The 9335-nt window shown below is 47.3% G+C and overlaps 1 protein-coding gene and 1 pseudogene across 1 annotated transcript; one reads left to right on the top strand and one right to left on the bottom strand.

The window, feature by feature from the left end:
* Window positions 1-6651: 6651 nt before the first annotated feature.
* LOC144611770 (histone H2B pseudogene) lies at window positions 6652-7241 on the top strand (annotated as a pseudogene).
* A 1322-nt stretch (window positions 7242-8563) lies between these two features.
* LOC144611772 (histone H2AX-like) lies at window positions 8564-9078 on the bottom strand. Its single transcript, XM_078431020.1, has one exon. The coding sequence runs from the start codon at window positions 9046-9048 to the stop codon at window positions 8668-8670; it is 381 nt and encodes a 126-aa protein (XP_078287146.1). The 5' UTR covers window positions 9049-9078; the 3' UTR covers window positions 8564-8667.
* Between the last annotated feature and the right edge of the window lie 257 nt (window positions 9079-9335).

The following is a 9335-nucleotide window of genomic DNA, read 5'->3' on the forward strand; positions in this document are numbered from 1 at the left end:
ATTACCTGAATGGTGACCGATTGGGAGAAGGGGAGATGCAACGTGACCTGGGTGTCATGGTGCACCAGTCATTGAAAGCAAGCATGCAGGTGCAGCAGGCAGTGAAGAAAGCGAATGGTATGTTGGCATTCATAGCAAGAGGATTTGAGTTTAGGAGCAGGGAGGTTCTGCTGCAGTTGTACAGGGCCTTGGTGAGACCGCACCTGGAGTATTGTGTGCAGTTTTGGTCTCCTAACCTGAGGAAAGACGTTCTTGCCTTAGAGGGAGTACAGAGAAGGTTCACCAGATTGATCCCTGGGATGGCGGGACTTACATATGAGGAAAGACTAGATAGACTGGGCTTGTACTCGCTGGAATTTAGAAGACTGAGGGGGGATCTTATAGAAACATATAAAATTCTTAAGGGGTTGGAGAGGCTAGATGCGGGAAGATTGTTCCCAATGTTGGGGGAGTCCAGAACCAGGGGTCACAGCTTAAGGATAAGGGGGAAGTCTTTTAGGACCGAGATGAGAAAACATTTCTTTACACAGAGAGTGGTGAGTCTGTGGAATTCTCTGCCACAAAAGGTGGTTGAGGCCAGTTCATTGGCTATATTTAAGAGGGAGTTAGATGTGGCCCTTGTGGCTAAAGGGATCAGGGGGTATGGAGAGAAGGCAGGTACAGGTTACTGAGCTGGATAATCAGCCATGGTCATATTGCATGACGGTGCAGGTTCGAAGGGCCGAATGGCCTACTCCTGCACCTAGTTTCTATGTTTCTAAAATAGGTGCAGGAGTAGGCCATTTGGCCCAATATGATCATGGCTAATGATCCAAAATCAGTACCCCGTTCCGGCTTTTTCCCCATATCCCTTGATTCCCTTAGCCTGAAGAGCTAAATCTGACTCTCTCTTGAAAACCCACTGAATTGGTCTCCACTGCCTTCGTCAAATTCTGTTCTTAAAACAGACAACAACATAAACAGTTAACAGTAAACCAAGCAAAGCTTTAATTATCGTCAGACGGGAGTGGGGGGACGGGGACGTGGACCAGTGCAGAGGGTGTATAACCATACTCAGCATTCCCTGTGCTTCCACTCAAAGATACAGCATTTTCATACAAAACTAATTTGGCAGGGGGTTGGGATACAGCATGGAGCTAGTATAGGGGGTGAGGTGAAGGTAAATATAGAGGGAAAAAATGGTCAGATTGGGAGGCAGAACAAGAATGCCCCAGCACAATGGGGTAGGGCAAGTCTGAACGGCATTTATTTTAATGCAAGGAGTATTGGAAGCAAGGGGGATGAATTGAAGGTGTTACTGAACACATGGGAGTACGACATTGTTTCCATTACGGAAACATGGTTGAAGGAAGGGCAGGACTGGCAGCTCAATATTCCAGGATATAGAATCTTCAGGAGAGACAGAGAGCAGGGAAAAAGGGGAGGGGGTGTTGCAGTATTAATCAAAGAATCTATTTCTGCTGTAAGAAGGGATGACATATTAGCGGGTTCCTCAAATGAGGCTATTTGGGTGGAATTGAGAAATAGAAAAGGGGCATGCACCTTACTGGGTGTATACTACAGACCCTCAAACAGTCAGAGGGAAATAGAAGAACATATTTGTAGGCAAATCTCGGGGGGGTGTGAAAACAACAGGGTAGTAATAGTAGGGGATTTCAACTTCCCGAATATTGATTGGGATAGCCAAAGTGTCAAGGGCCCAGAGGGTGCAGAGTTCCTAAGGGTCATCCAGGAGGGCTTTTTGAGCCAATATGTTGAAAGTCCAACAAGGGAGGGGGCGGTATTGGACTTAATCTTGGGAAATGAGGCCGGACAGGTGGCTGAAGTGTCATTAGCAGAGCACTTTGGTGACAGTGATCACAATTCAGTGATATTTAAGGTGGTAATGGAAAAGGATAAAGAGGGACCAGAGGGGAAAATTCTAAATTGGGGCAAGGCCGATTTTAATCTGATAAGGCAGAAGTTGGCCCTGGTGGACTGGGATCATCTTCTCGTGGAGAGGACCGCATCAGAACAGTGGGAGTTATTCAAAGGAATAATTGAAAAAGTACAGAGGAAGCATGTTCCCCTAAAGTTTAAGGGTGGGACAAACAAGTCCAAAGAACCTTGGATGTCGAACGATATAGTAGGATTGATTAAAAAAAAAGGGGGGGCTTTTGGAAGGCATAAAGAACTTAAGGCACAGGCATCATTAGAGGAATACAGAAGGTGTAGGGCGGTTCTTAAAAAAGAAATTAGGAGAGCAAAAAGGGGCCATGAGATAGCACTAGCGGGCAAAATAAAAGAAAATCCCAAAGTGTTCTATAAGTATATCAAGGGTAAGAGGATAACGAGGGAAAGAGTGGGGCCCATCAGGGACCATAGTGGAAAGCTGTGTGTGGAGCCAGAGGATGTAGGAGATGTTTTAAAAGATTTTTTTGCATCTGTTTTTACGAGGGAGGAGGGCGATGCGGACGTAGAAATGGAGCAGGAGGGTTGTGATGTTCTTGAGCATATTGCTATTGACAGGGAGGCGGTGCTAGAGGCTCTGGCAGGCTTAAAAGTGGATAAGTCTCCGGGCCCTGACGAGATGTATCCCAGGATGCTGAGAGAGGCAAGGGAGGAGATTGCGGGGGCTCTGGCACAAATTTTCAGAGCCTCTCTTGCAACAGGGGATGTACCGGAGGACTGGAGGATAGCTAATGTGGTGCCGTTATTTAAAAAGGGCAGTAGGGATAAACCTGGGAACTACAGACCGGTGAGTCTGACATCGGTGGTGGGGAAGCTGCTAGAAAAAATTCTGAGGGACAGAATCAGTCTTCACTTGAAGGATCGAGGGTTAATTAAGGATAGTCAACATGGCTTTGTTAATGGAAGGTCGTGTCTGACTAACTTGATTGAATTTTTTGAAGGGGTGACCAAGGAGGTAGATGGGGGTAGTGCAGTGGATGTGGTATACATGGATTTCAGTAAGGCTTTTGACAAGGTCCCACGCAGGAGACTAGTCAAGAAGTTAAGAGCCCATGGGATCCAGGGCACCTTCGCAAAATGGATAAAAAACTGGCTTAGTGACAGAAGGCAGAGGGTGATGGTAGAAGGTTGCTTCTGTGACTTGTGGCTGGTGTCCAATGGGGTGCCGCAGGGATCGGTGTTGGGTCCCTTACTGTTTGTAATCTACATTAATGATCTGGATGTCAACGTACAGGGCATGATCAGCAAGTTTGCAGATGACACAAAGTTAGGGGGGGTGGTGAATAGCGAGGAAGGGATCTGCAAGCTGCAGGAAGATATAGATGAGATGGTCAGATGGGCGGAGCAGTGGCAGATGGAATTTAATCCTGAAAAGTGCGAGGTGATGCACTTTGGCAGAAATAACTTGGAGAGGGAGTACACCATGAATGGAAGGACCCTAGGGAAGACAGGGGTACAGAGGGACCTTGGAGTACAGGTACACAAGTCCTTGAAGGCAGCAGGACAGGTGGACAGGGTGGTCAAAAAGGCATATGGGTTACTGGCCTTCATTAGCCGGGGCATCAAATATAAAAGTAGGGGGGTAATGATGGAATTGTACAGAACACTGGTGAGGCTGCAGCTGGAGTATTGTGTACAGTTCTGGTCACCACATTATAGAAAGGATGTGATAGCTTTGGAGAGGGTGCAGAGGAGATTCACCAGGATGCTGCCAGGGATGAAGGGCCTCGGCTATGAGGAGAGACTGAGCAGACTGGGGTTGTTTTCCCTGGAGCAGAGAAGGCTGAGAGGGGACATGATCGAGGTGTTATGAGGGGCATAGATCATGAGGGGCATAGATGAGGTAGATGGCGGGGAACTTCTTCCAATGGTGGAAGGTTCAACAACGAGGGGACATAGATACAGGGTAAGGGGAGGGAGGTTTCGGGGGGATGTGAGAAATAACTTTTTCACCCAGAGGGTGGTTGGAGTCTGGAACTCACTGCCTGGGGTGGTGGTGGAGGCGGGAACACTCACAATGTTTAAGAGGCATTTGGATGGGCACTTGAAATGCGACAACATTCAGGGCTACGGTCCAAATGCGGGAAAATGGGATTAAAATTAGACTGTGTTTGGTAACGGGCGGCGTGGACACGATGGGCCGAAGGGCCTCTTTCTGTGCTGTAGGACTCTATGACTCTATAAAAAAAATTGCAGCCAGGATGTTTAACACAACATTTCCTTCAAATTAAGAACAAATGGTATACTTGTCACTCTACTGTCATAAAATGTTTCACACAAAGTCATTAGTCAAAGGTAAGGATCCTTATTATGCCACAGAAGGTCATGTTTGCACAATTCCACTAGTCAGCTGTGAACCACAGCCTAATCTCAGCGGAAACATTGTTCTTATCATTCCCTGACGTCCTCCCCAGGCAAAAGGGATGTTCTATCAGCCTGGTGTACAACATTTAGGAGTTGCATCCTGCCAGGTGCAATATTGCAAACATCAGCTTTTCAGAGATCAGGCTTTTTATATCATTTTACCATTGTATTATGGTCGAGCATCCTGTCATGCAAAATTAATAGCCATCAGCTCTTTCACCTTCTGTGGCAGATAATTCCACTGATCCACAACTCTCAGGGTGAAAATGTTTCTCGTCATCTCAGTCCTAAATGGCCTACCCCTTAAACTGTATGTAGGAGCCATTTATGCTTAATTAAATTACTGTCATTGTGTTATGGCTATGTTTTAATATTTCTAGTTTATGTCTTTCTTGCCTGCTTGTGGGTGTGACTTAATGCGTAATGGGGAGTGTCTAGATGGGAGGAGGCTAGTGTGACGACGGAGGTTGTGGGTCAGTTTAGACTCGGAGGATGGTGAGCATACAGTTCTTTACCACACGCGCTCGCACCGGCTATATTTGTGAGTACCATACGGTAATAACTATAACAATTCTAGATATTGTTTGAAGAAGAAACAGTTGATAAAGTACGGAAAGTGATGAATTACTCTTTGATTTGTGCTATTTTAATAAAAACCAATTAGTGAAGAAAAGAAGTTTGGAAGATTATTTTTGTCATATCAGGATGAGACGTGTGCGTAAGCTATACCTACATTTCATCCCAGAGCAGTAATAGCTATCGAAGTGGTACTTTGAGATGGTATAGAAACTGCCATTACACTGTGACCCCTGGTTCCGGGCTCCCCCAACATCGGGAACATTTTCCCTGCATCAAGCCTGCCCAATCCCCTAAAAATTTGATGTTTCTATAAGAAGGATAAAGGATAGCATTCCGAATAAAATATCCTGGATAAAGGACAACATTCTGAAAATTAAATCAAAAATGCTATCCACAAATCTGAAAAGAAAAGAAAAAATGACTGTAACACTCAACAGGCATCTGTGGAGACAGAAACAGAATGAACGTTTCAGGTTGAAGGCCCTTCATCAGATAAAATTCTGTGGTCTTTCCTGATTACTTCTGTTCCACGTTAGGGTCTGATAATCAGCCACCAACGTCAGAACTTCACCAATCCTCAGTTTAGTCTGCTTTCTACCCATCAGATCCCCTTTAAACCTCATTCGACTCACCTTGAACCTCTGCCCCTCTGTTTTAAATATACCTAGCGTGGAGTATTTGTTTGACTATTTGCTCTGTCGACATGAGTTTACTTCCACCAGATCATAACTCGGCCTTCCCAGCTGCAGGGAAAACAAGCCTATGCAATTCCTCCCGACAGGACAGTTCCAGTCCTGCCACCACGACTTCTATCAGCAAACACTTTTTAGATGCAATGAGGAAACAAGTTCTCCACATAATATCCTAAGTATTTGTAGCCTCTTTAACTCCTCATCACAACTTACTTTCCTACATATCTTTGCATCATTAGCAAGTTCAGGAATCAAACGTTCGGAGTCTTCATGGAAGTCGATAACATTAGCTGTAATAAGTTTGGGCACCGGCACATGACAGTGGTGTGTGTGGGGTTTCAGTCGCCAACGGCCTCTCCGGCAGTGTCGGGGTGAAGGACATTAACCTCAGCTCCCCTTCATCCTCCAGCTAGCCCCGCCTCACATCTCTGCCGAACCCCAGCCCCTCCAGTCACTGGCCATTCTGCTGGGGAAGGCCGTTCACTCATGTCGGGTCTCCACTTCAGTTAAAACGTCTCCGCTGTCAGAAACAATCCCCAGCCCTCCTCACGGTAAGACTTCTCCACCCTGTCACCGCCCTCGTTAAAGTCTCTCCCCCAGAGCGCGGTAGTGATGCCGACCCATCCGGGTTATGGGTGGGAGAGACAGAGCCGTTTAAACAGTCATCTGGTGTATCCTTGCAGAGCCGTGACCCAGTGCTGTTGGACCCGAATTAACTGCAGTAACAACACGCACTGGGACTAAACCGGGGACTGTCTGTCTGTCGTGGTGTGGTGTGGGGAGAGGGAGCAACATTAATTGTCGCCGGCAGCTGCTTGCCACCCACCTCCCTACAGGTCAGTGTTACCGGACATTGGCGCTCTGTGATTGGCCGCAGTAGATGTCTGCGATTGGCTCTTTCAATGACCCAATGGGAACGGTGTGAAGTTTGCTCCGTGTTCGTGTCGCGACTGACCAATGACAATCGTGGCTGTGTCCTATCCCTCATTAGCATCGGGCGGTGGGGCAGCCTATTTAAATCGCGCTCAGAGCGAAATTTGGCATCTTTTGCGTGATTGAAGGCGATTGTAAAAATGCCTGATCCGGTGAAACCAGCGACGAAACCAGCGGCCAAAAAGGGCTCCAAGAAAGCCGTGTCCAAAGTGGCTCCCAAGGGCAGCAAGAAGCGCAGGAAGTCGAGGAAGGAGAGTTACTCCATCTACATTTACAAAGTGATGAAGCAGGTTCACCCCGACACCGGCATCTCCTCCAAGGCCATGAGCATCATGAACTCGTTCGTCAACGATATTTTCGAGCGCATCGCGGGCGAGGCTTCCCGCCTGGCCCATTACAACAAGCGGGCGACCATCAGCTCCCGGGAAATCCAGACTGCCGTGCGCCTGCTGCTGCCCGGGGAGCTGGCCAAGCACGCCGTGTCAGAAGGGACAAAGGCGGTGACCAAGTACACCAGCTCCAAGTAAAGATCCACACAACGCTGACAAACCAAACGGAAACCCAAAGGCTCTTTTAAGAGCCACTCACATTATCATTGAAAGAGTTGTACTCATATTTCGACTCGCATTACTGCAGATATGTTTTATATATTTCAGTATTCTCTTTATATATTTCACATTCTGTTTGTGTTGATGAAAATTATATTAACGGAATGCATTTTAATCATGGTGTCGCTCTACATTCCTGCCCGCTAGTGACATACATTTCATCCTGGCATTACCCCTTATTTGGCCTCTGTCTTACGCACACTTCCCTCAATAATCTTTCCCTTTAGAGTATTACTGAACAAGATCTTTGTATTTCCTGCTGCCGTCGTTATAATTGTGAAGTGAGTACTTTAGCTTAACTAGTTTATTTTTTGTAATTCTCCTGGATCCTATTTTCCATTCCCGACTCCCAATAAATAACGTGTGCATATTCCTCATCGTGGAATTAGTTCACGCTAGGTGTATATTCTACGTGAGTCAGTATCGGGAGATACGGGGAATCGATATTAATTCAGATTTCCAATGGATTTTTTTTAGGCTGTTGTTTAAAATTATTCTCTTTGGCGGGCTTTTCAAATTTCTGGTAAGGGGCTGGCCGTTAATTTTCGCGCCTCTTCAATTACCGCCTGTCCATTGAGGCAGCTTTGTGATTAGGCAGGCTGGGAGGGGTGACCATCGCTCAGGGCGGAGTGCTGCCCAATATTCAGGCCGCGTTGCCCAACAAAACCAGCTCTGCCACTACGAGCAAGTAAATCAATTAATAATTCAAATGTTAACCTGCCCTTCAATTCTTGTGGGCGATATATAATTCAACAGCATTTGTTTTGGGTGTGATTCTGTGATGTACTTCTGCGAATGATTTCTAAATCTGTACGGACCTGCGTGGGTTTTTCGCCCAGAGGTCTTTAGTTCCCCCCAACACTCCAAAAACTTACAGGTTTGTTGATTAATTGGCTTGCCATGAATATCTAAATGCAAAAAAAATCGATGGTGTGTGTCGGAAAGTGCGGGCTACGCTGGGCGATGTTTCCGCGTTGCGTCTAAACTAAGTTAAACGAAAATGAACTATACCAGCTGCGCCACCCCCTCGTTTCTATTATTAAGTCAATAAAACCGACATATTAGTTAGAATACGGTGCAATTTCCTTCCGTTCCCAGTTAATCAAAAATTGGCGGGCAATTTGAAATTGAACCCGTCATCAATCACAGTGCAGTCTGTTCCCTCCCACTGACTGAAGTCGGACTGTCACAATTCCTCGTAACTGGTCACAGATAATAACCCCTCATCGTCCTAAAGTAATTGGCAGACCTGCAGCCGAACATGATCGGGACATCATGATTGATATCTCTGCTGCGGAACGGAGTCAGACTCCAATGTCTCGGACAAAAACCGACGTAGACCCTAAAGCGACACTGTGTAAACGGTCCGCGAAATCCCTGCCTGCTGTTCGCTCTTCTCGGCAAGAGTCTCACTTTCACCCAGAACAAACGCCTTTATTCAATTTCCCCCGCGCTTAGCCCTGTGGCTGATCAGCCGTTCCACAGACAATGTGAGTGGCTCTGAAAAGAGCCTTTTGGTCATTGGGTTCAGCTTGTCTCGTTTACTTGTTGGCTCCACCGGTTTTCTTGGGCAACAGCACGGCCTGGATATTGGGCAACACCCCGCCCTGAGCGATGGTCACCCCTCCCAGTAACTTGTTGAGCTCCTCGTCGTTGCGGACGGCCAGTTGTAGGTGTCGGGGGATGATGCGGGACTTCTTGTTGTCCCGGGCCGCGTTGCCGGCCAGTTCCAGGATTTCAGCCGTCAGATACTCGAGCACAGCAGCCAGATAGACCGGGGCTCCGGCACCCACCCGCTCACCATAGTTGCCCTTTCTCAGGAGCCTGTGGACACGGCCCACCGGGAACTGCAGCCCGGCCCGGGATGAGCGGGACTTGGCCTTGGCCCGAGCTTTGCCGCCGGTTTTTCCTCGTCCAGACATTTGCAAATAGCGCTGCAGACAGAATGAGGTCAGTGCCCGCACTCGCCCTTCTTGTACCTTCTGCAGGAATGCGCTGGCACGCTGATGATTGGTGTAACAGCGCCGCATGTCATTGGTGAGAGCACCACCCAATCACAGAGCTGTCTTGTGCACCAACAGAAGACCGCAACAGAAGAAGCGCGGAAAATACCTGCCGTCCCTCAAATATGCAGAAATATGGAAACGCCCGCCAAAACATCACTTGTTCAAAGATAATGAGTGGGGGTATAAGGATATTTCTGCCAACA

Source organism: Rhinoraja longicauda, chromosome 41 (genome assembly GCF_053455715.1).
Source record: "Rhinoraja longicauda isolate Sanriku21f chromosome 41, sRhiLon1.1, whole genome shotgun sequence".
NCBI lineage: Eukaryota > Metazoa > Chordata > Chondrichthyes > Rajiformes > Arhynchobatidae > Rhinoraja > Rhinoraja longicauda.